Source organism: Rhinoderma darwinii, chromosome 5, assembly GCF_050947455.1.
Source record: "Rhinoderma darwinii isolate aRhiDar2 chromosome 5, aRhiDar2.hap1, whole genome shotgun sequence".
Taxonomy (NCBI): domain Eukaryota; kingdom Metazoa; phylum Chordata; class Amphibia; order Anura; family Rhinodermatidae; genus Rhinoderma; species Rhinoderma darwinii.
The window spans coordinates 330,561,869-330,589,280 of NC_134691.1; the positions used below are offsets into that span (position 1 = coordinate 330,561,869).

The window sequence follows — 27,412 nt, forward strand, 5'->3', positions numbered from 1 at the left end:
TCTCTGATCTCTTCTGCCTTTCATACTGGATTTTTATTGCAAGTGATAATAGTCGCTAACAATATCTTCCCCTCTGTAAGCAAAATGCCAGATGTCTTCTTATATTGTTTTCTCCCTCCATAAACAGGAGGATCCTAAAAAACTATTGGATGCAGGAATTCAGTCTAAGGCCCTGTTCACACAGTTTTTTTCAGGCAGAAAATCTGCCTCAAAATTCCTTGTGGAATTTTGAGGCAGCTTTTGACCTGCCTGCACTCTCTTTGCCGAATTTTTCGGCCATTTAACGCCGCGGGCAAAAAAGATGCTAAATCCGCTTTCTCTGCCTCCCATTGATGTCAATGTGAGGTCAGAGATGGAAATGCCTGACGAAAGAGCATGTCGCTTTATTTTCCCGTGAGCGATTTTTTTTCCGCTCACGGGAAAAAAACGCCTCCGCCTCCCATTGAAATCAATGGCAGGCGATTTCAGGCGTTTTTTTTGGTACAGTTTCTGGTGCGGTTTCCGCGTCAAAAACAGCGCCAAAAAACACTGTGTGAACTAGGCCTAACTTTTCTATTTACATTCCATATGTTGTATACTTTTTGTCACCATTGGCCAGCTACTTTATATGCGACGACTGAATCACAGTAAGACCCCTGTCTACGCCACCCTTGGTTTGACAAGCGTAGAGCATTCTTAAAGAGGACCTGTCATCTCTCCCGACATGTCTGTTTTAGTAAATATTTGTATTCCCCATGAAATAACAATTCTGGAGAATCTTTTTTTAGAACTCCGTGTTGAACCATTCCTCTGTTATTCCTCCTAGAAAATTTATAAATAAATTAACAACTGGGTGTTACCAGTTGGGGGTGTGTCCCTACATAGTCTGACTCTGTCCAGTCAGTGCTGATAGAGTAAGGCCCCATGAACACGACCGTAAAAACGCCCGTAATTACGGGCCCATAGACTTCTATTGGCCACGGGTAGCTTCCCGTTTGCGTACGGGAAGGTGCCCGGGCCGTTGAAAAATATAGAACATGTCCTATTTCAGGCCGTAATTAAGGCACGGGCAGCCCATAGAAGTCTATGGGGCTCCCGTAATTACGGGTGGCTACGTATGTGTACCCGTAATTATGGGAGCGTTGCTAGGCGACGGCAGGGGATTTCAATTTTTGAATAAAGAGAAGCAGAGAAAATGGCGTCTGAGCGATCAAGTGACATTATTTCCAGCCCCCCTTTTTTTACGAGTCCGTAAATACGGGTTAAAAACGTATGACAACGGACCCGTATTTACGGCCAGTATTTACAGGAGCGAAAAAATACGGTCGTGTGCATAGTGCCTAAGACTATGTAGGGACACACCCCTTTTCACAAGGGAGATGGTAACATCCAGTAGTCAATTTATTCATAATTTTCTAGGAGGAATAACAGAGGAATGGTACAACGCAGAATTCTAAGAAAATATGCTCCAGAATTGTGATTTTATGAGGTATACAAGTATTTACTAAAATAGACATATCAGGTGAGGTGACAGGTCCTCTTTAAAGTGAACGTCCTCATTTTAATATCTTCTTATTAGGAAAAAAACTCTGTGCTGATTAATTTCATAATATATCATTACAGTGGCTCAGTGTAACGTCCACAGCCGCGGACCGTCGTTCTTACCTGCCCGACGCCGGCCGCGGATGAGTGAGGGCTGGACGGCATCTCCCTCCTGAGAGACGCCGGCACTCACTTCCGCATCGCTGCACTGGTTCCCGTAAGGGGGCGTGCTCGGGCTCGCATCCGGTCTTAAAGGGCCAGTGCACACACAAGTAAGATCTGTAATTAGCCCATAATCACCCTGGACTATAAAAAGGGCTCTGCCCTTTCACTCATTGCCTGAGCATTGTTGTGTTTACCCATGTTAGTCTTAGCAAATGGTCCCTTAGTGTTATCCTATTCCTGTGCCCTGCTATCTGTATCCTGTGCTATATCTTCCTGTGCCTTAACCTGTTGGGGTAGCGTTGTGCCACCGGTCACGCCTGCTGATATACATCACGTCTGGTGTCTACAAGTTCATCTGTGCCGAGCCTCCATTACTGTCTGGACTATTAAAGGTACTCTTGTACTAGGACTGTTGTTTGGCCAACTGCTACTCCCCTACGGTGGTGCGGTCTAGTGGGTCCACATACCCACGGATCATGACAGTTTTTATGATACAGAGCTCCAAATCCCCTGCATTGATATAATAAAAATGATTTTATTTTAAAGATATTCTATATTCATTGTAGATTAATTTCAAAGCATCATAATAATATTTTAAGGGGTCTGAGATACGTTTTTCTGTTACACAGCTCCAAAACCCCTGTTTCCTAATTCAATTATAAAATGATTTCTTCCCCCAGCCACCACTAGAGGGAGCTTACTGCATACTGTTTTATTATTGAGTTTAGTGTATAAAATGTATGCGGTCAGGATTTTGAACCTATTTCGGTTATACTGGGAAATAGTAGTCAAGAAACGTTACTGATGCTCCTCGCTGCACGGATCATTATGATGGAAATATCTTCCAGTCCTTGGGAATGATTTCAAACCAACGCTTGCTAAGAGGTGATTTTTGCATATTTTACAGATTTGCTCGGTTCCAAGAATTTTCCCCTTATTTATATCTGTTTCTGAGAAACCATGTGGCCTCTATTGCTGCTCCTACTGGGGCTGTCACACATCTTTCCTACACTGCTGCATCCTCCTGGCTTAGATGCACAGGAACATGGCAGTCAGGATTCAGCTCTAGATTGTGGAAAACATGGGATGACCACCTCACCCCAATCAGGTTATTATTGGAGGACCCATTAAGAAAAGGCTTGTCCAAAACAGGGAACCACTTAAAGTAACCTATTCTATTCCAATGATGGGAATCCTAGATCGGGTCCACAGCTGAACATCAGAAACTCTTCTTGGCTCCAAAGTCATTCCCATGTGGGGCCTCCGCCGCCGGTCCTGTATTTTTTGCTGGATATAATAGAACGGCGTGCTGCGCTATTTTGTCCGGCAAAGCGACAGGCGCTATGACAGTAGCCTGACAGAACCCATTAAAGTCAATAGCTTCCGTCCGGTGCTGTTGGTTTCCATCATGCGACTGATCCGCTCAGGTTTTTTTCGTTGTTCTGCTCTTATGTCGGAGATGTGAACAGAGCCTTACCGGATAAATCTAATATTAATGTTCTGAAACCTGCAATGACTTGCAGCAAAGGCATTTTAAAGCCAGGATGGTTGATTCTACATCTGGGCAAGTGAAGACTTGGTTCCCAAGGAACTTCTGAGATAATTGCTTCTTTTTAAGAAAATCCACTGTTCAAGAAAACCAGGATTAAGATTTGCCTGCAGCTGTCAATTATTGCAGAAAACGTATATCCGCTGATCACATGAAGAAGACGATATCCACCCATTACATAAACATTCATAAGTCATTACCCAGGCAGAGTCTGGTGTTCTCCACATGCTGCTTTCTTGTATTGTGTAAGATGTTGCCAACCTCATCTTACAAAACTCCAACCTACTCATATTGCTAAGATTGGTGCTGATTTTTTTCACCATGCTCTTTCTTTGCTTGGTTACAGAATGTGGCAGGAAATTGGGTTGTCAGAGAACTGGGTTGTTAGGGAATTTGGTTGTCAGACCATAGTCTGATGCCCTGTTACTGCCTGTCAACAGGGGACACCCTATGCAGTAGTTAGAGCCAATCAATGTCTGCAGCTCTCCCAGACCCTGTTGTATAGGTTGCCTGCTTTTTGTTAGTGAAAGCTGACATATATATGATAAATTGTTCAAATGGAACAGTAGCGCGGCTGTCAGTGTTGGTTTCCCATTATTAAACAATAAGGCCCTGTTCACACAGAGTTTTTTTTTATCTGCCTGCACGCCTTTTGCCTTGTTTTTCGCTGCGTTTTTTGCTAGCGCCCATTGAGCGCCACGGACAAAAACGCCACGAAATATGCTCTCTCTGCCTCCCATTGATGTCAATGGGAGGTCAGAGACGTAAACGGCCGAAGATAGGGCATGTCGCTTCTTTTTCCCGCGAGCAGAAAAAAACGCCTCCGCCTCCCATTGATATCAATGGGAGGCATCGTCTGAAGTTTTTTGGCGCATATTCCGACGCGGCTTCCGCATCAAAAAACGTGTCAGAAAACTCAGTGTGAACTGAGCCTAATAGGTTGCTCTCATGGTTCGGATTTTGTACTCTTTCCTCTACTGTCATCCCTGCCCATTTTTTTAAAAAAACAAGCACAGATGACACTGGTCTATTTGTGAGCTAAATTATATTTTTCTAGTAAAATGAAATGAATATGGATTTCACAGAATAATTGGTACCTGTTTGAGGTAGAAACTTCACCACCTCTTCCCCGTGCACTATTATCTAAAAACTCCACTGTACCCCAATGCCTCATATGTCCTCTCCTCTGTACCCCACCTGCTTATCACACTCCCTCTTCTCTGTCCCGTATTTTTTTATCATCACCTACTCCTCACCCCTGTACTACAATTGTCAGCTATAATACAGGTGTCTTGTTATGTGGCAGAGGGGCATTTGGGCCCAGGTGTGACTGCTATCTCTAAACCCCTTATAGATAAATCTCTGCTGTCACCTCATTGCTGCTGCCTCATCACGTCTTCCTTGTACCCCATTACCAGGGCTGGCATTAGGGGTGTGCGACCTGTGCCATTGCACAGGGCGCATCACCCCAGCAGGTAAAAGGGGGCGCTGCGCTGGCTCCCTTCCCCTGCTTGTGTTTCAGAAGCACCCGGGCCTGGCGACTCAGCAGCTGCTTTTTTGCCTGGCGCTTCTTCTCCCAGTGGCATCTCTCATAGCGGCTACTAGGGGCGACACCGGGCATGAGAGCGCCCGTGCCGCCCATCGGGACGGGCCACCCCATGGCCGGCGGCACCGCTAGCAGCCCCATTCAATAGTATCTGCGTCCTTAGGATGCAAATACTATTGAACACTATAGCAGAGCAGGGAGGTATCTCCCTGCTCTGCTACCTACTAGCGCCACTATAGCTTCCTGAAGGAGTGGAATACCCGTGTGGACGGGGATTCCGCTCCTGAACGGAGCGCTTGATGTCCCTGTCCATAAATGGACATAGATGTCAGGGGCAACTCCTGAAGCGGAATCCCCGGTCACAGCGTCGGCAACGCTGTGGACGGGGATTCCGCTTCAGGAGTTGCCCCTGATGTCACTGTCCATATATGAGATATCCGTCCAGGAGCGGAATCGCCGGCCACAGGGCAATTCTGCTCCTTCAGGGAGCTACAGTGGCACTGTCTACAGGAAAAGGGGTTACTATCTACAAGGGGGCTGTGTGGCACTACCTACAGGGGGAATCTGTAAGTGGCTGGCTGATGGTTATTTCAGTGAGAGTGGCGGGCTGATGCTCATTTTACTGTGAGGGGGGCTGATGGTCATTTTACTGTGAGTGAGGGGCTGATGGTCATTTTACTGTGAGTGGGGGCTGTTTGTTTTTCCAGGGGTGCCTCGAGTCTGAAAAGGTTGGGAAACTCTGTACTAGGCTACAGAATCACGCCGGCCTAGGCAAGGATCCTGTTGTCGGCATTTTGGAGCAGCTCAGTTCGTCGTGGGAACGGGGTGTACGTGAGTACAATATTTTTTGTTTGGGGGGCACTGTCTACAATAGGGAGGTGAGGGGCTGTATGGCACTGTCTACATCAGGGAGGTGGGGAGCTGTATGGCACTGTCTACATGGGGGAGGTGGGGGATTATGGAACTGTCTACAGGGAGGAGGTGGGGGATTATGGAACTGTCTACAGGCAGGCTGTATGGCACAGGGGGGCACTTTCTACAAGGGGGGGCTGTGTGTGGCAGCCAGGGGAGGAGGGCATTATACTGTGTGGAGGATATTAAGCGGACATTATACTTTGTAGGGGCACTACAGGGGGCAATATACTGTGTGTGGCACTTAGGGGGCATAATACTGTGTGGGCACAATTAGAGGACAAAATACTGTGTTCTTGAAGGGGTTATAATATATATTATTATTATACTGTATGGGGGCACTAAAGGGGCATTATACTGTGGGGGGGCATTATACTTTTTTTATGGGGCATTTTTTTTATGATGGCGTGGGGTGCCGAAAGATAATTTGAGACGGGGCACCATCTATTCTAGGGCCGGCCCTGCCTATTACCACCATATTCCTTTTTATCACCTCACCCCCTCATCTCCTCACCAGCCCTGTCATCACCTCACCAGCCCTCTCATCACCTCACTACCCCTCTCATCATCTCACCAGCCCTCTCATCACCTCACTACCCCTCTCATCACCTCACTACCCCTCTCATCACCTCACTATCCCTCTCATCACCTCACCAGCCCTCTCATCACCTCACTACCCCTCTTAACATCTCACTACCCCTCTCATCACCTCACCAGCCCTCTCATCACCTCACTACCCCTCTCATCACCTCACTACCCCTCTCATCACCTCACTACCCCTCTCATCACCTCACCAGCCCTCTCATCACCTCACTACCCCTCTCAACATCTCACCAGCCCTCTCATCACCTCACTATCCCTCTCATCATCTCACCACCCTTCTCATCACCCCTCTCATCACCTCACAACCCCTATCATCACCTCTCTACCCCTCTGATCACATCACCTCACCAGCCCTCTCGTCACCTCACTACCCCTCTCATCACCTCACCAGCCCTCTCATCACCTCACTACCCCTCTCATCACCTCACTACCCCTCTCATAACCTCACTACCCCTCTCATCACCTCACCAGCCCTCTCATCACCTCACTACCCCTCTCAACATCTCACCAGCCCTCTCATCACCTCACTATCCCTCTCATCATCTCACCAGCCCTCTCATCACCTCACTACCCTTCTCATCACCTCACTACCCCTCTCTTCATCTCACCAGCCCTCTCCTCACCTCACCACTCCTCTCGTCACCTCACCACCCCACTCGTCACCTCACCACCCCTCTCGTCACCTCACCACCCCTCTCGTCACTTCACCACCCCTCTCGTCACCTCACCACCCCTCTCGTCACCTCACCACCCCTCTCGTCACCTCACCACCCCTCTCGTCACCTCACCAGCCCTCTCGTCACCTCACTACCCCTCTCGTCACCTCACTACCCCTCTCATCACCTCACCACCCCTCTCATCACCTCACCAGCCCTCTCATCATCTCACCACCCCTCTCATCATCTCACCACCCCTCTCATCACCTCACTACCCCTCTCATCACCTCACCACCCCTCTCATCATCTCACCACCCCTCTCATCACCTCACTACCCCTCTCATCACCTTACCACCCCTCTCATCACCTCACCAGCCCTCTCGTCACCTCACCACCCCTCTCGTCACCTCACCACCCCTCTCGTCACCTCACCAGCCCTCTCATCACCTCACCACCCCTCTCATCATCTCACCACCCCTCTCATCACCTCACTACCCCTCTCATCACCTCACTACCCCTCTCATCACCTCACTACCCCTCTCATCACCTCACTATCCCTCTCATCACCTCACCAGCCCTCTCATCACCTCACCACTCCTCTCATCACCTCACCAGCCCTCTCATCACCTCACTACCCCTCTCATCATCTCACCAGCCCTCTCATCACCTCACTACCCCTCTCATCACCTCACCACCCCTCTCGTTACCTCACCACCCCTCTCGTCACCTCACCACCCCTCTCGTCACTTCACCACCCCTCTCGTCACCTCACCACCCCTCTCGTCACCTCACCAGCCCTCTCGTCACCTCACCAGCCCTCTCGTCACCTCACCAGCCCTCTCATCACCTCACTACCCCTCTCATCACCTCACCACCCCTCTCATCACCTCACCACCCCTCTCATCACCTCACCAGCCCTCTCATCACCTCACTACCCCTCACGTCACCTCACTACCCCTCTCATCACCTCACCACCCCTCTCATCACCTCACCACCCCTCTCATCACCTCACCAGCCCTCTCATCATCTCACCACCCCTCTCATCATCTCACCACCCCTCTCATCACCTCACTACCCCTCTCATCACCTCACCACCCCTCTCATCATCTCACTACCCCTCTCATCACCTTACCACCCCTCTCGTCACCTCACCAGCCCTCTCGTCACCTCACCACCCCTCTCGTCACCTCACCACCCCTCTCGTCACCTCACTACCCCTCTAATCACCTCACCACCCCTCTCATCACCTCACCAGCCCTCTCATCACCTCACCACCCCTCTCATCATCTCACCACCCCTCTCATCACCTCACTACCCCTCTCATCACCTCACTACCCCTCTCATCACCTCACTACCCCTCTCATCACCTCACTATCCCTCTCATCACCTCACCAGCCCTCTCATCACCTCACCACTCCTCTCATCACCTCACCAGCCCTCTCATCACCTCACTACCCCTCTCATCATCTCACCAGCCCTCTCATCACCTCACTACCCCTCTCATCACCTCACCACCCCTCTCGTTACCTCACCACCCCTCTCGTCACCTCACCACCCCTCTCGTCACTTCACCACCCCTCTCGTCACCTCACCACCCCTCTCGTCACCTCACCAGCCCTCTCGTCACCTCACCAGCCCTCTCGTCACCTCACCAGCCCTCTCGTCACCTCACTACCCCTCTCATCACCTCACCACCCCTCTCATCACCTCACCACCCCTCTCATCACCTCACCACCCCTCTCATCATCTCACCACCCCTCATCACCTCACTACCCCTCTCATCACCTCACTACCCCTCTCATATCACCACCCCTCTTATCACCTCACCACCCCTCTCATCACATCACCAGCCCTCTCATCACCTCACCAGCCCTCTCATCACCTCACCACCCCTCTCATCATCTCACCACCCCTCTCATCACCTCACTACCCCTCTCATCACCTCACCACCCCTCTCATCATCTCACCACCCCTCTCATCACCTCACTACCCCTCTCATCACCTCACCACCCCTCTCATCACCTCACCACCCCTCTCATCACCTCACCAGCCCTCTCGTCACCTCACCACCCCTCTCGTCACCTCACCACTCCTCTCGTCACCTCACTACCCCTCTAATCATCTCACCACCCCTCTCATCACCTCACCACCCCTCTCATCACCTCACCAGCCCTCTCATCACCTCACCACCCCTCTCATCGTCTCACCACCCCTCTCATCGCCTCACTACCCCTCTGATCACCTCACTACCCCTCTCATCACCTCACTACCCCTCTCATCACCTCACTACCCCTCTCATCACCTCAGTATCCCTCTCATCACCTCACTATCCCTCTCATCACCTCACCAGCCCTCTCATCACCTCACCAGCCCTCTCATCACCTCACTACCCCTCTCATCATCTCACCAGCCCTCTCATCACCTCACCAGCCCTCTCATCACCTCACTACCCCTCTCATCACCTCACTACCCCTCTCATCACCTCACTATCCCTCTCATCACCTCACCAGCCCTCTCATCACCTCACTACCCCTCTTAACATCTCACTACCCCTCTCATCACCTCACCAGCCCTCTCATCACCTCACTACCCCTCTCATCACCTCACTACCCCTCTCATCACCTCACCAGCCCTCTCATCACCTCACTACCCCTCTCAACATCTCACCAGCCCTCTCATCACCTCACTACCCCTCTCATCACCTCACTATCCCTCTCATCATCTCACCAGCCCTCTCATCACCTCACTACCCTTCTCATCACCTCACTACCCCTCTCATCATCTCACCAGCCCTCTCATCACCTCACCACTCCTCTCGTCACCTCACCACCCCACTCGTCACCTCACCACCCCTCTCGTCACCTCACCACCCCTCTCGTCACCTCACCAGCCCTCTCGTCACCTCACCACCCCTCTCGTCACCTCACTACCCCTCTAATCATCTCACCACCCCTCTCATCACCACACCACCCCTCTCATCACCTCACCAGCCCTCTCATCACCTCACCACCCCTCTCATCACCTCACCACCCCTCTCATCACCTCACTACCCCTCTCATCACCTCACTACCCATCTCATCACATCACCAGCCCTCTCATCACCCCTCTCATCACCTCACTACCCCTCTCATCACATCACCAGCCCTCTCATCACCTCACCACTCCTCTCATCACCTCACCACCCCTCTCATCACCTCACCACCCCTCTCATCATCTCACCAGCCCTCTCATCACCTCACTACCCCTCTCATCACCTCACCACCCCTCTCATCACCTCACTATCCCTCTCATCACCTCACTATCCCTCTCATCACCTCACTATCCCTCTCATCACCTCACTACCCCTCTCATCACCTCACTACCCCTCTCATCACCTCACCACCCCTCTCATCACCTCACTATCCCTCTCATCATCTCACCAGCCCTCTCATCATCTCACCACCCCTCTCATCATCTCACCAGCCCTCTCATCATCTCACCACCCCTCTCATCACCTCACTACCCCTCTCATCACCTCACTATTCCTCTCATCACCTCACCACCCCTCTCATCATCTCACCACCCCTCTCATCACCTCACTATCCCTCTCATCATCTCACCAGCCCTCTTATCACCTCACCCCTCTGATTTCCTCTTCACCCCTCTCATCACCCCACCCCCTCTCCCCTGTACCCCATGACCTCCCCCCTCTATTGCCTGTTCCTGTAGCTCCATAGTGTTAATTTTTATTCAAGACATATGTGTAGCAGCAGCAGCAGCAGCAGCCGTACAGTAATAACAAGCGCTATAATGGTAGACTCCACACCCCCCGCAGCTGGTGGGAATGGTCTCTCCCGAGCAGAAAGCCTTGCACAAGGGCAGCGCAGTAACTGGCATTACTGACACTGATGGCACGGTGAGTGCTGCTCCCGCATTGCCCAGCTGTACCTGAACATGAGGGAGGCAGGAGAGATGGGGAAGAGGAGCTGCAGCACTGAGTCATGAGGAGGAGGGAGCCATCACTGTGCACACATCCCGCACCGTGCACCCTGGTGCAGAGCCCGGCTCCACAGCAGCAGCTCCGCAAGGTAGGGGGCAACGCTGGAGATCAGTCACACACATGAGCAGCGCGGATTACAGCAGTCACACAGCCAGCTCTGCCCGGATTACTGCTGGACACAGACGGCAGCTCCTCTGCAGGAATCATGGGCTCCGGTGCTGCCCCCCATCGCCTCACAATAGGCTTTGTTCATATGTCAGGCAGCATGCAGGTGTCATACATGTGTCATACGTGTGCACCGTATGGAATCACAGGGGATGGCAGGCGGGCTGCGGGCACATGTATGGAGCAATGCAAACCTCTCTAGAACATGTATGTGCTGGATAATGCTGCAGATGGAGGAGGTGCAGACATTGTGTGTGTGTATATAGATACATATATACTGTGTGTGTGTGTGTGTGTGTGTGTGTGTGTGTATGCACACATACATATATACATACATGCATACACTACACATATATACATACAAATACACGTATATACACATATATATATATATACACATTACACACACATACAGATATAGATAGATATATGTATTTATACATCTTATAGCTTGTTTATAGTATAATATGTACAATGTATTATATATACAGTATGGATTTTTACAGTACCTAGCTATATACATATATACTATCTATCTATCTATCTATCTATCTCTCCACATAGATACTATATATATATATATGAATAGATCACATGACCTGTATGTACAATATTTCTTTCGTATTGTCTTCTCTGACATCACACACATCTAGATGCTGTATATTATGTACACGCGCTCTCTATATACCATGCAGTACCGTGGAGCGAGCCATCTTCCATCCCGGCACAGCAGACGTTAACCCTTTACATATTAAGCAGCGGCAGTAAATCATTTCTCTGCCGCCAACCTCGTCATTGTGGTGACTTGTTTTGCTCCAGGTAGCAGGAGGAGCAGGATTTGTGCTGCACTGAGTAACACCGCGCGGGGTCCATGACTGGAGCTTCATTACATGACGTGGTCTCTGGGGCTTATGAGCCTTCTCTCTATTGGATTTCAATATCTCCTTAATATTAAACCTGGATTTTTTTTTTCCTCTCGTTACCGGAATTGATTGTGGGATTGAGTTCCAGGATGCCATCGTCCCTGAACACAAACCATACGGGAACGGTGAAATAAGTTTTTATTTTAGACAGGACTATCCAGGACTGCACACCGGGCGCTGCCATGGTTTATGTGATAGATTTGTGTACGTCGCTTCATGGTTATTACATATGCAGAACATTGTGGCGCTATTGTTCGGCAGGGAGATATTTCGCAGTCCTTCCGATCAGTGTGACTTCATTAAAACCTTTACTGTTCAAAGAGACCGTAACTCATAGTGAAGCTCCAGACCCATTATAGAGCCGCTCCGCGTTGTCACAAAAACATGTCAAATAATAGATACGGGAGGTCGCCATAAACTACGTAACAGAGACGTGTTATTGGCTAAGTTATGCATCTTATATATTCACTATACGATAGTGACGTCATGGGGATACGTTTAAAAATGGCGGCCTTAAAGGGGTTGTTTCATTCAGCCCTATTGGGGAATTTTGTGTTTACAGAGTAGAGGATCGGGACCAAGCCGGGTAACCCGACGCAACCACGGGATATGATCTGTCAGCGTTTAGCACAGGGTTCCCCAATTGAGCGTGAGGACTCCTGCACAATAAACGAATCGTCCGGGGACCTAGTGTAAGAAAAGGGTTTTGCAAACCAGACATGAACCAAAAAACAACCGTGCACAATTAAAGCCTCGTATAGTAAAGCCATGGCGGACAAGAAGTAGATCAGGTGACCAAATTAACCAATCAGGTTACAGCTTTTAGGCCATGGCAGATTTGCCGGAAAATCCGTGGAAGAAATTTCGATACTGACCCTTGGATTTCTGCTGCGGATCTGCATGCGAATTAGCCAATTTTAATGCAGATTTGCCACTGAAAACAATGGATTTGGATTTCAGCGCGGAATTGGCTCAGAATCCACCTTAAAATCCCGCTTTGTGGACATGGCTTTTACATAGGTCGGATTTGCTGCGTAAAATTCCACAGCAAATCCGACGCAGATTCCCCAAGTCATGTTTGGATTTTCGGCCGAATTTACCACTACAGAGCGCCATACTCGCCTCTCCTGGCGTTCCAGTAGGTAGGATCCCTGCCCCCCCTGCTGGTCTCCGTGCAACCGCCCCCTGGGATGATGTTTGGTCCCATGTGACCGGTGCAGCCTTTAGCGGTCATATCGGACAAAACGTCATCCAAGGAGGCCGGCTGAACAGAGACGAGCAGGAATGCGTCGCTACGGAGAAGCGCCAGGGGAGGTGAGTGGTATTTTTGTTATCTTACAGTGGAAATTTTTTTTCTTTTTTTATCTACTTGCGATTTTTACTGTAAATTCGTAGCTTTTCTGCAGCAAAAATGGCAGCATTGGGAATTATTGGCGGATTTTGTCTTCCCCATTGAATTCTTCGGGAAAAATCTGCAATAAATACACAACCATTTTTTAATCTGCAGCATGTCCATCTAGGCTGCAGGTCCATTGCTGCACTCAAATTTTCCTCAGCGTGTGGATGAGATTTTTAAACTCTCATCCACTTTGCCGCTACTGTAATACGCTGCAAATTTTCCACCTGCAAATCCGTGTCAGTCCCGCTACCGCTTTGCTCCTGATTGCTTGCAGCACCTCGTTAAAATTGTGTGTGGCTCCCAGAAATAATCATTTTTTTACAGATATCTCATCCATATAATACATGTATAATCCCACGTCTATAGGTGACCGAATGGAAGGAAAACAACAGTTCTGCTAAGTATGAACAAGAAGCAGAAAGACCCTTATGTAACCCATAGGGGCCTCCTTGGCTGCTATATGTAAGATACTTGGCTATAACCAGCCATAGGTTGGCTATACGTGACTTATGTCATGCAAAAAAAGTGATCCCCCACTAGGGTTCCTGAGAAACACGGCGTATAATATAACGTCACGCGCTCCGTTATTGAAGTCGGACTTACAGGGATCCATAGAAGCTTTTTAAAAGCCATAGACACTCTCCCCCTCTTTCTAGCTCCACGTCGATAAAACTTGCATAGAGCGTAAATGGAATCATTCAGCAACATAAGGGTCAGGTCAGAAACTCAATAGGTCAATCAGTGCGGCAGTATATAGAACATGTTAGTTTAAGTGGTCCGATGTAGCAGAGCCGAGTTGGTTAGATGCAACGGGGCAGCGTTTATGAAATGCAGCATAGCTGCGTTTGTCAAATGCGGCAGCATTGAGTATGTTAGATGTGGCAGAACTGACGTAGCAGAGCCGAGTATGTGAGATCGAGCAGTGCAGTACAGGTTGTCATTTGGTGCAACTATTCACAGTAATAGCGATAATATATAGAAGATAATATTGGGTGAAGGAATACATAGATACAGATCATACAGATCAGTCCATAGGTACTTTGAGCTCTGTTATGTAGTTTATGGTCGATCTATAGTGATCTTTTACTCCCGGGTAGCCGTGTCCTTCAACCTTTAACAAGATAATATGTGATTTATGAAGTTTGTCCCTATTTCCTTAGACATAAAACCCCAAATATGCTATAATTAACCAAATAAGCAGAACGACGTTATAGATTTATCTTGATAAGCATCTCTTATATAATTTCTTGTCTCTGTCACAGCTTGCCTCGGAGATTTACATGACGTTTGACTTGAAGAGAGACATGTAATGGCAGCAATATTTCTATTGCAACTCCAAGAAATCCATATGACAGGGGAACTCTGAGGAACGTGTCTTAGTCATCATGCACATTGTGCTGCTCTGCTGAAATGAACATGATGAAAACAGAAGCCACAGGAGAGCGATCGAACCTGAGGAGCGCCTCACCCCACAGGAATGCATACAGGACGGAGTTTCAGGCGCTCAAAAGTACCTTTGACAAACCGAAATCCGATGGGGAAGACAAAGCAAGAGGTGAGAGCGAGGTACCCCAGACGCAGCAGACAAGGGGACGGAGGTATGGGTCCAACGTCAATCGGATCAAAAACCTGTTCATGCAGATGGGCATGGAACCCGATGAAAATAATGGCGTTCCAACAAGGAAGTCCAAAGCAACGCCATCTTCTCCTCAAAGAAGATCAAAGCCCAGAGAGCCTGTGGAAAGGAAGGAAGTAACGGCCGTAAAACCCAAGACTACAATTTCGGAAAGGATCAGTCGGTTTGACACCTTGGATGGACCTTCTCACTCGAAGTTTACAGAAACCAGGAAGCTGTTTGAACACAGTACACAAGATCCTGGGACGAATAGCCGCTATAATTCTCGAAAGGAAAGACGAGGATCTAGTGAACTTGTAGATGAAGGGCGCGGAAGTAAGTCGAATAGGGGGAGCAGCGATTCCTTGGACAGCTTGAGTTCCAGGACTGAGGCTTTGTCCCCAACTGTGAGCCAACTTAGCGCTGTGTTTGAGAACAGCGATTCTCCAAGCCCAAACGCTCTGGAGAAAAACGAAAATGATGAAGAGTATTCGGTAACTGGACATTATCCGCTCAACATCAAACCACCTTCTGTGACGGATTTTGAAGGTTACGGGCAAAATAAAGACTCAAATTCTTGGTCCCCGACAATGGAAATGGACGCAGATACATGTGTAGATAACAAGCATCAAAGGAACGTGGATGCATCACGAGAAGACGGTCACGTCTCCAATAATGAGGTCAAAAAAGAAAAGAGCGTAGGCTGTAGTACCTCCAATGACAACGTATTGGCCAAGAACAATCTCACGGATGGTGCCGACGATGTGAGACACATAGCAAAAAAAACCGAGCACATAACTCAACACAATAACCTGTCCGAAGATTCAGTGAACGCTTTTGATAGAACTAAATCCGGAGACTCTCCAACATCCATGGAAAACCATGACAACTGCTCAACCAACCGCAATCATGGAGCTCCTACTTCTCTCGACGTCGGAACAAGTATGACCGGTGACTTGAATTGTCTATCCACCATTCAGTCCTATGAACACTCTGATTATAACGTTTACAGGGTGCGCTCGCGGTTTAACACGGACTGGGAGGAGACAGAGCCCGGAGATGACGACGATAGCGATGAAAATAAGTCTTATGAGCCTGACATGGAATATTATGAGGTCCCGGGATTGCCAGAAGAAGAGGAAGTTCCGACTCCAAGGAAAATTAAATTTAGTAAAGCACCAATCAAAGTAAGACAAGTTTTTTTTATTATTTATGTGTTACTTTATTGTTACATTATCTCGGTGGATTGGTCTATCAAATTTCTTCTGCTTGATTTTTCCTGGTTTTTCTTGGGTCGTTAAGTCCTTTATGTCCTTAAAGGGGTTGACGGAGGTTAGAAAAAAGGTTTCCTATTTTTCCAAAAACAGTGCCACTGTTTTAGGCTGTGTTTGGTATTGCGACCCAAAAAGCAAGAGTGATGGATCTTTTGGAAAAAGAGGTAATCCTTTTTTTTTTTTCTCACCTCAATCAACCCCTTTAGCTGTAAGGTTATTGTATGCTCTTGTTTTATGGAATCCCCCCTCTCATTTGTGTATGATACATGATGCGTTACATTAGGGCCCCATGCACACGGCCGTAATTTTGATCCGCAATTATGGACCATAATTGCGGAAAGTACAGACCCATTCATTTCTAGTGCCCACGGACACTTTGCCGTATACTTTATAATAGAAGCACGGCCTGATGACTGTCTGTGGCTGGCCGTGCCCGTAATCACCGGCCTTAGGTAAAAAAAAAGTTAGGGGTCATCAGAGACAACCCCTTTTAGAATTCAGCTCCTGGGGTGATCAGCTATTCGTCCCTAGTTCCCGCTTCCGGCATCCCCAGAAAACAGCCGTTTTTTTTCCGGGAGAAGCCGTGGCCAGCCAGGGGAAATATAGTATTATGTGGCGGGTCTAGCTCGTGTCCGTCAGGTCGGGAGCTGCTTGTTCAGAGCATCTCTCCGTTTTGGCTCATAGAGGAGTATCTTGAGTGGGGGACCACCCCCTATGATGTCCACATGTCCTAATAGGGTATATGGACAGGGGTTGTCTTCATGGGACAATCCCTTTATTGGGCATTTCCAACTATAATTAAAAAAACAAAACACCAGTAAATGTCATTGGGCCTCATTTCAGACATGTTTGATAAATAAGGCCCGATGTGTTCTCTTCTTCTGGGATGTTTTTGAACATTTTATTCGGCTGTTGTTGGGGAAGCCTAGTGATAGATGCCGCCGATTCTATATCCTTGCGATACTAGGCATTGTTGACATTCAAGATTTTGGAAACGCTAGATGAGAACCATTGTAGGAGCTGTAAATGCCTCTGTTACTGGCGACTACTTTTGGAAATTCTACAGAATAGATCAAATATAACCAAAGCAGGCCACACGTGGCTCAATGGTCCGGCCCCGTCTGATGATGGCACTGATAATCTGGACAATTATGGGGTGGTCCGAATCTCCTCATCAGTCAAAGCAATTTACTACATGTGAATCTTTGAGTCATTAAAGCAACCATTCACTTTTCGAGAGTGGCCAGATGTCCCACCACCAGTCAATGTCAACAAGACATCTGGTCATCTACGGCCGGACAGCTGCCAAGTAGAGTTTTTAGTAACTTTCAAAAAAAAAAAAGGAGGAACAATAAGGATATTTATTTTAGGGGCAAATTCTCTTTCATTTTTTTTAAGTAATAATCTGAAATTCTGGCAAAATTAGTCCCAACGTCTTCCGGAATAAAGACCATTGAGTCAGTGGTGGAAAGTACCGGTAGCGTCTCGAGGAGGTTTTTACTCTAAGTCTGGGAGTGTTTTGGTGTTTTCATTCTTATTTTAGTTTTACGGACTCTATAAAAAATATGTTATTGCTTGTTTTATATGTTTTGTTCCATATCTGCCTAGATCACTTCAATTTACCATCCCAAACGTGAACCTTGAAGACAGAAGAGATTGTCGAGGTTTCACCTGACGTATCATGTTTCCTTATTTTTTAATGTTCTGATTTTTTTTTGTTAAACCAAGCAAGGTCTCAGGAAAAAAAAAATGGAGCAGTTCCGTTTTCGAGTTTTTCCCTTATGGGGGAGAGTAATAAGTTTAAATTGTATTCTAAAGTGAATGGGAAACCAGTGAAGTGACTGGCACAGGGTAGAGGCATCGGTGTAGTGACTGGCACAGGGTAGAGGCATTGGTGTAGCGGTGTAGTGACTAGCACAGGGTAGAGGCATCGGTGTAGTGAATTGGTGTAGCGGTGTACTTACTGGCACAGGGTAGAAGCATTGGTGTATCGGTGCAGTGACTGGCACAGGGTAGAGGCATTGGTGTAGCGGTGTAGTGACTGGCACAGGGTAGAAGCATTGGTGTAGCGGTGTAGTGACTGGCACAGGGTAGAAGCATTGGTGTATCGGTGTAGTGACTGGCACAGGGTAGAAGCATTGGTGTAGCGGTGTAGTGACTGGCACAGGGTAGAGGCACTGGTGTAGCGGTCTAATGACTGGCACAGAGTAGAGGCATTGGTGTAGCGGTGTAGTGACTGGCACAGGGTAGAGACATTGGTGTAGCGGTGTAGTTTCTGGCACAGGGTGGAGGCATTGGTGTATCGGTACAGTGACTGGCACAGGGTGGAGGCATTGGTGTATTGGTACAGTGACTGGCACAGGGTAGAGGTGTTGGTGTAGTGACTGGCACAGGGTAGAGGCACTGGTGTAGCGGTCTAATGACTGGCACATGGTAGAGGCATTGGTGTAGCGGTGTAGTGACTGGCACAGGGTAGAAGCATTGGTGTAGCGGTGTAGTGACTGGCACAGGGTAGAAGCATTGGTGTAGCGGTGTAGTGACTGGCACAGGGTAGAGGCACTGGTGTAGCGGTCTAATGACTGGCACAGAGTTAAGGCATTGGTGTAGCGGTGTAGTGACTGGCACAGGGTAGAGACATTGGTGTAGCGGTGTCGTTTCTGGCACAGGGTGGAGGCATTGGTGTAGCGGTGTAATGACTGGCACAGGGTGGAGGCATTGGTGTATCGGTACAGTGACTGGCACAGGGTAGAGGTGTTGGTGTAGTGGTTGGTCATAAAGATGAGCTCGGCTGCTGCATTCAGGACAGATTGGAGAGGGGAGAGCTTAGTGAGGGGAAGACCGATCAGTAATGAGTTACAGGAGTCAAGACGAGAGGGAATCAGAACGACAATGAGTTTTGGCTGTTTCCACAGTAAGAAAATGGCGGGTTCTGGAGATGTTTTTGAGGTGCAGGTGACAGGAGAGTGAAAGTGATTGAATGTAACAGACATTGCCTCCCCTGCATTCTTTTTGCTCCCTGTTTGAGGTCTGGGGATCAGCAGCTTTCTTCTCTTACACAAGGTCCAGTAGGGGTTGAAGTGCTTGTGGATCAGGCCGCTGTATAGAAGATGACCACAGTAGTCAGTGACCTCTGTCTGGTGTTAGGTGGCCTCCCAGAATATTCCTTAGGGACTGTGAAGGAGTTTCCCTTATGTTTACTGGGCATTTGTATTGCAGAGGTCTGTAATGACAAGTTTATGTTCACAGTCCTTATATTTATGGCTTTTGAGATTTGCTCTCAGATCCAAAATTAATGCAGGGGATACATTTCAAATTGACAGCACCTACTTTGCTTGTTTCAAGAAACTTTATTTAAATGCAGGGAATTATTAAAAATGGGTTTTCCACAACATTAATATTATATTAGTGGGGTTCTGACTCCCAGCACCCCCACCGATCAGCTGATTGAAGGGACCATCTTCATTATTTACCAGGCACAGCTCCATATATTTAATAGTGGCTGTGCTAGGTATTGCAGCTCAGTCCCATTCACTTGACTGAACAACATTGAACTGCAGTATCAGGCGCGACCACTACAAAATGTACGGAGCGGTGCCTGGTGAACAATGAAATCGCCACGGTCCCTTCAATCAGCTGACCGTCGGATGCTGGGATTTGGACACCCACCAATCTGATATCTATGGCCCTTCCCCAGAAAACCCCTTTTGAAGTGCATTTGTCATGAGAAATATGTACTTTTAAAAGGGAATTCTAACCATAGATAATTAGGTCATATTAGTAGGTGGGGGTCTCAACCCTTATTAGGAGAACTACGCTCCTGTGACCAGGCTGAGAAAAGGGGGAGACGAAGGAGAGAGCCGATTCATCATGTGTATGGGAATTTACGGGAACAGTTGAGCGCACTGGCTGAGACGTCTCTCTTCGTTCTTAGGAGACGCATTCGGCCATTTGGGTTGATGCAACTGGGGACACGAAAACTCTGTTCTCCTGATAGGTGGGAGTCTCACCTATCAGATGTTCATGACAAATGCCATGGATACGCCATCAATGTCTAGGGTTGGCATATGCCTTTAAATATGGATATCTGTACGTTTTTCTTAGGTTTTGAGTCCACAACTTGTGATTGTTATGGAGCTGCGGACAGTCATGACACAATGAGACTTGCAGTTTTATAATAGCTGGAGAGCCGCAGATTGCAGACTTCCACCCTTAGTTCGCACGTCCTTAGGGTGTTCTCCCACTACACCGAACAGACGCACTATAAGTTAATAGGAAACTCTCTCCAGACCAACCGATCCCAACGAATCCCAAACATCACCGCTCATTTCTGACTGGTTTTTGCATGCACCTATACAATCACAATATTGTATAAATGTAGTAGGCATAGAATTGGGGAAGTCGTGTGGTAAAGATCTGAACCACTACCACGTCTAAAAACTGTGACAAAAATATGTGCGACTTTGCAGCGATCGGTGGTATATTTTTTTCTTTCTTAAAGTTGCTCCAGTAAAACCTCCTAGAACGGCTTCATCATGGTGCTGATGGTGAAGGCAAATGGACCTGAGGTTATCAGTATACAGAAGCAGGGACATGGGTTGACACCGGAGAAAATTATTTTATCAGATTATTTATTTCCCTGAAGATCAAGTGCAGTGTGCGGGTCCCATAGCCAGAGGTTGGAAAGTATCGTCTCTAACAATTAGTGTCCCTGGAAATTTATGAAGAACAAACATTTTCTATTGCCTTTTGTGTAATGTCATTTTTTTTAAATGATATTTTATGCGTTTTTATACTGTAATTGCAAGGCTAAGTTCACACTTGCGTTTTATAATCCGTTACTCTGATCCATTTTTATTCTGATCTTAAAATACGATTTGTTAAAAACTCCATCCATTGAAATCAATGTGATTTTTAATTGCATTAGTTAGGTTAGTCATCCGTTTTTTTTACGGAGATGAAAGTGCAGAGTGCAGGACTTTTACTCCGTTCAAAAAAGCTGATGTTTAACGGATGGGTTATTTTTATCATTGGTGTCAATGTAAAACGGATACAAACGGATTGTAATCCGTTTGCATCCATTATTTTGATTTCAATGGGGTTTTCAACTGATCCGTTTTTATTCTGATCTGAAAAAGGATCAGCGTAACGGATCGTACAACGCAAGTGTGAACTTAGCCTTACATTGAATGGTAGCTAAAGTAGTTTATTTTTTTTGAAAATAGTCCAAACATCATGGACTGTGAGGTATCTAACCTCAAAATGAGTTCCGAATGTAGGGAAAGAACCAAGGTCTATCCGAGTGGATCTGGGCAGGATTGGGTTGGGGTTTAGTGGCCTATTTCTAAGGTTGGGAAACACACAGGCTGGATTCACACGAGCGTGGCGTCTTTGCGCACGCAAAAATGCGGCGTTTTGCCTGCGCAAAAGCCACTTTACAGCTCCGTGGGTCATCAGCATATGATGCGTGGCTGCGTGATTTTTGCGCAGCCGCCATCATTATGACACTCCGTTTGGATGTTTGTAAACAGAAAAGCCCGTGGTGCTTTTCTGTTTACATTCATCCTTTTGACAGCTTTTGCGCGAATCACGCAGTTCGCACGGAAGTGCTTCTGTGCGGCATGCGTGGTTTTCACGCACCCATTGACTTCAATGGGTGCGTGATTCCCGCAAAACGGCCAAAGAGCGGACATGTCGTGACTTTTTTTCAGCGGACTCACGCTGAGTAAAAATCACGCACATGTCCGCACGGCCCCATAGACTAATATAGGTCCGTGCGACGCGCATGAAAATCACGCGCGTTGCACGGACGTAATTCCCGTTCGTCTGAATAAAGCCTAAGGATGAATAGCAAAGAGGGGTCCAACTGTAAAGAGATGATACACTATGGCCCGAATACCAAAGACGAAAGGAACACAAACAAATGTTTGTAGGTGGAATTGTGGTTCATTTTCCAAAATGAGTGTAAGATTAGTAAAAAAAATAATAAAACAGCTTTACTCTGATACTCTAAAACTCTAAACAATGCTAAAAACCTAGTTCCAGCTCCTAACTGGGATTCACAATTTAATTTGGTATCATCCAATGGTCAGGACTGGAAGGAACAGTAATGGATGATCTAAAAAATAAGGAACGATTCTGTAGAAAAAGATTCAGAAGTCTGAAGTCCCACTTAGATAGTCCGAAGTCAAAGTCACAATCGTATGGATAGTGCTACTCAAAAAAAAGATGGCTCCATCCAACTAGCCCCGACACAATATCCACCAACAGAGTAATAGACAACACTCCCGTCTTTATGCAAAAGTATGATGACTTTAATCTGGTCGGGAGAGTCTGGCATCACTCGTAGATGCTAGACCAGGGATTAGGAAGTAGACTTTGGAACCAAGTTCTGTAAGAGAGATCAATGGAAATCAACCCAAAAAGTAGACTGCCTGGCTCCTCGGACTTCTCCAGCCCAGAAACTTGCTGCTCATCGCATTTGGTTTTCCTGAAACTCTTACGGTCTTTGGTGGACATCCCTAGAGCTGGAGCGCATCTGATCTTACTCTGTTCTTCCCTTTCTTACAAAGTATGAGAGATACTCTTAATCTTAAGCCTAAACTTTACAAAGTCATGAGCGGACCAACCTGGATGATTTTGATTCTTCTCCGCTGGGTTGCAGGTGGCAATGTGGTGGTCCAGGAGGGCTATTAACCTGTTGCATATAGAGAAAGAAGAAATGGCATCACATGATCACTGGATATGACATCATCATGGATCACACGTCTCTACAGCTAATTCTACGAGGACCTTCTTTGGAAAACACTCACCTATGGCTACGTTTCTTCTTTTCCTATTGTTAGCAGGTCACCGACCTTAATATGTTCCGACTCTCCAGTGCTAATGACTGTCTAGACTGAATAGCTCACAACCTGCTAACAAGCACCTGCTGCGCAACTCAGCGTCCATAACATTTCTGCTTAAATGTTGACAACAACATTAGATCTGAAGCAGGTGCAACGAGGAGAAGCTGAAAGAGCAGTAATGAAAAAGTTAAAAGTGTGTATTTCATCGAAGCCTTCAAAGTACGCAAGTGTCACAACCCTACGGTCAGCTGCCAGTCATGTCTTCACTGGGCATTTACTTATTCGTCTCAGAGAGAAGGGCAGCCCATAGACCAGGGTAGATTCTCTCCAGGCTGTAACATTCCTTGTCAATGGTTTCAGAGTCCGGCCTGTCTTATCTATAGGATAACCCTACAGAACTGACTTTGGCCAGAAAAGGGAAATACTTTTAGGCGAGATACAGTCGTTGAGTATTTTCCGCCCAGCCGCTAGCTTCTCCCTGTTGCGGATACATTGTGCTCTATGGGTCTTCAAGAGCAAAGAAAAGACCTTCCCTGAGGCTGCATGGGCTGTATCGATCCTGGTTTACATTTCTTCTCTTGTAGTTGCCTTCAGACTCGTAGGGTCTTGTAAAGTCAGACTTAGATGTTTTGTGCATTAATATCATTATCACAGAAAGAAGTTGGCGAGTGCAATATCACCTAGATGTTACATGCAGTCACGTTACACTGCTTGCGTTCATACCAGGCAACAGGGTCGAAGAGCAATTCCTCCTATTTGTTAAAATTATCCTGGACATTCGAAACCACAAGGTAGACATTGATCGACAACGGGCAACGCGTCTTCCCTGCAACCCCGCTGCGTGAGAAAAGGAGCGCATATCAGCAGTAGGATCCCCATCATGGACTTAACTACAAGGTATCTGGCATAAGAGCTGCAATGGGGGCCAGCATCTAATGTAGATCTCCGGAGACTAAGGAACGGAAGACGCGACGCAAGGGACAGTTTAGAGACTGAAATAATCTTGAGCTTTCCATGTACTGATCTTATTTGCTGCTGAAGGTAGTCATTATGAGTGGTCCCCATTGTTACTACTTTTGCCCCTGATCCCACCATGATCCGCTCTTAAGAGTGGGATCTGCAGTTTGATATACCTAGATGATACGCTGAGGTTTGGAGATCATGTCTGTTTATCAGACTTTTGCCGTTTTTTGGGCTGATCCATTTCTCCCTTTAGTCGTTTCATGCCAAATTGTTGAACTATGAGGCAATGCTGGATTAAAAATTTGGTCTGGTGCCAGGCGATTGGGTGTTCTCGGCTCACAGATGCAGGATTAGCGGAGACATACTGAGATACATGAGTATATATTTTAGTTTTATTTGTCAGTTTTGTCCCCGCTCACCATTGACACACATGTCTGCATGGAATTACCATCTTCTCTGCATCGCATTACATATTCATGAGCGTTAATGATAGTGGGAAATGCAGGAGCATGCTAATTTGTGTTCCTGCCAAGCTTTATGTGACATTGACAAATTGCAGACATATCGACGCCTGGTTGTCGCAGGACGACCATCAGCAACAACAACCTATTTCCATTCTCTCTAATGCAGGTAGGTCAAATCAGCGAGAGAAGGATAAGGACACATGTATACAGCTTATCAAGGCTGCTTTGCTGTGTAATGATTGCGCTTTCCTAACAGGCCTTTTAGATGAGTCGATTCTCGTTCGAATAATCGTGCGATTGAGCAAAAGTGATCAATCGGCCTACACTGCAAGCGATCGAACGATTAACGACATATCCTTGGTGTATCGACGATCGGATCGTTTTGATTGAGAGAAATATCGTTCTGTGCAAGTTTAAACGGGGATCGTTCGTCTTTCAACGACAAAGCTGGTGCAAATGCAAAAAAGATGCCAGACAAGCGACCTAAACACCAATCACAATAACTACTATTTCAATGATAATAAATGCAATTAAATAACGATCATTCGCTACGGAACGACTCGCTAACGAATCGCTAATTGTTCGATCGTTAAAATTTCTTGGCTCGTCTAAGGCGGGATTCACACGAACGGGTCGCGCCCGAGCCCGAGTGCCGGCCGGTAAAATCGGCCATTCTGCCCGGCTGGTTTGCATAAAGTTTTGCATCCGTGCCGGGCCGGGCAGATCCGGACAGTGACATCAGCGGCAACTCCTGAAGGGGAATCCCCATGTTTTAGGGGATTCCGCTTCAGGAGTTTCCCCTGATGTCACTGCCCAGATATGGACAGAGAGATCAAGCGCTCTGTCCAGGAACGGAATCCCCGAAAACACGGGGATTCCACTCCTTCAAGGAGCTAAAGTGCGGCTAGCACATAGCAGAGCGGGGAGATACCTCCCTGCTCTGCTATAGTGGCGTCGCTGCAGTAGTAGCAGCAGCAGCAGCAGCTGCTGCTACTAGCGGCGCCATCGAAGGTGTCGCCGGGCCAGGAAAACAAGTAGGGGAAGGGAGCCAGCGCAGCGCTCCCTTCCACCTGCTGTACACCCCGGCCCTGCCACACCGTGTACAGCGATGCCATTCGTCAGAATGGCATCAAGTCATCCTCCTCACATGCACTCTGCGCTGTGAGGAGGAGGAGATAGAGCGCAAGCGCCGGGAAACCCGGCCATCACTCGGAACACATTCCGGTGATGGCCGTGTAATACCCGGCCCCATAGACTTCTATGGGAGCCGGGCGGCCGGGTACCCGGGCGAAGATAGAGCATGTCCTATTTTTTGACGGCCGGATTTCCCGGCCGTCAAAAAATCGGTCGTGTGAATAGCCCCATTAGGGGTCTATTATTCCTAATGCAGCCGGGTGCCGGCCGATTTATGAACGGGAAACCCTGCCGTGTGAATGAGGCCTTAAAGGCCCTTAAGTATGCTTTGTTGCAGTGAAGCTCCACCTTTGTGCGGCTGCGCAGAGCTTTTATAGAGCTCCAGTGTAGCCATTCTGATCCTTAAGGGTATGTTCACACGCAAAGTCAAAAACGGCTGAAAATTACGGAGCTGTTTTCAGAGAAAACAGCCTCTGATTTTCCGCCGTTTTTGAAGCTGAAAATATTTTTTGATGCGTTTTTTTCCTGACGTTTTTGGAGCTGTTTTTCCATTGACACTATGAAAAAGAGCACCAAAAACGGCTCAAGAAGTGACATGCTACTTGTTACGTGGCGTTTTTTAATGCGTTTTTTAAAATGGCGGTGTAAAAAAACGCCCCATCTGAATGAAACGCTGTTTTTCCCACTGAATTCAATGGGCAGATGTTTGTAGGCGTTTAGCTACCATTATTTCAGGCGTATTTCGAGGCGTTTATGCCCCGAAATGTGCCTGAAAACACAGCGTGTGAACATATCCTAAGGGTATGTTCACACGGCCTATTTTCGGCCATTTTTCAGGCCGTAAACGCCAGAAAAACGGCCGAAAAAATCGGAAGCAGAACGCCTCCAAACATCTTCCCATTGATTTCAATGTGAAAAACGGCGTTCTGTTCAAACAGCCGCGAAAAAGAAGTGCATGTTACTGCTTCAGCCGTTTTTGCAGCCGTTTCTCATTGACTCTATAGAAAAATAGCTACAAAACGGGCGTAACAACGCAGCGAAAACGCCCCAAAAAACGCGAGTGGCTTAAAAACTTCTGAAAATCAGGAGCGGTTTTCCCTTGAAAACAGCTCCGTATTTTCAAACGTTTTTGAGCTTGCGTGAGAACATACCCTAAAGGTATGTTCGCACGCTGAGTCACAAACGTCTGAAAATACGGAGCTGTTTTCAAGGGAAAACAGCTCCTGATTTTCAGACGTTTTTTAAGCCACTCGCAATTTTCGCTGCATTTTTTACGGCCGCGTTTGGAGCCGTTTTCTATAGAGTCAATGAAAAACGGCTGCAAAAACGTCCCAAGAAGTGACCTGCACTTCTTTTTCGCGGCCGTTTTTTTACGCAGCCGTTTTTCAAAACGCCCGCGTAAAAAAATGGCCCATCGGAACAGAACGCCATTTTTCACATTGAAATCGAATGAGCAGATGTTTGGAGGCGTTCTGCTTCCGATTTTTCTGACGTTTTTCGGGTGTTTACGGTCCGAAAATAGGCCGTGTGAACATACCCTTACAGTGAAGAATTGGGGAATTACTCATCATTCTTGTTGTAGTTTAGAGCATTGATCCCAGTGATCGCCCACTTCTCCCCCTTGCTGGTATCAGCAGGATCTTCAAAAGGCACTACATTTAGTTTTACATCTGGACAGGATTTCAAACATTTGTAATGA

The 27,412-nt window shown here is 47.4% G+C and overlaps 1 protein-coding gene across 2 annotated transcripts in view; it reads left to right on the forward strand.

The window, feature by feature from the left end:
• The first annotated feature begins 10,766 nt into the window (after positions 1–10,766).
• The window catches only part of PPP1R9A (protein phosphatase 1 regulatory subunit 9A), a 187,466-nt gene continuing 170,820 nt past the window's right edge, over positions 10,767–27,412 (forward strand). Inside the window, exons 1-2 of one of the 2 annotated variants that reach the window (XM_075827733.1) lie at positions 10,767–11,019; positions 14,681–16,220. In XM_075827733.1, the coding sequence (XP_075683848.1) occupies positions 14,829–16,220 (1,392 nt within the window). In that variant the 5' untranslated portion in view covers positions 10,767–11,019; positions 14,681–14,828. The remainder of the gene's footprint in view (positions 11,020–14,680; positions 16,221–27,412) is intronic. The other variant, XM_075827734.1, reaches the window with a different exon arrangement.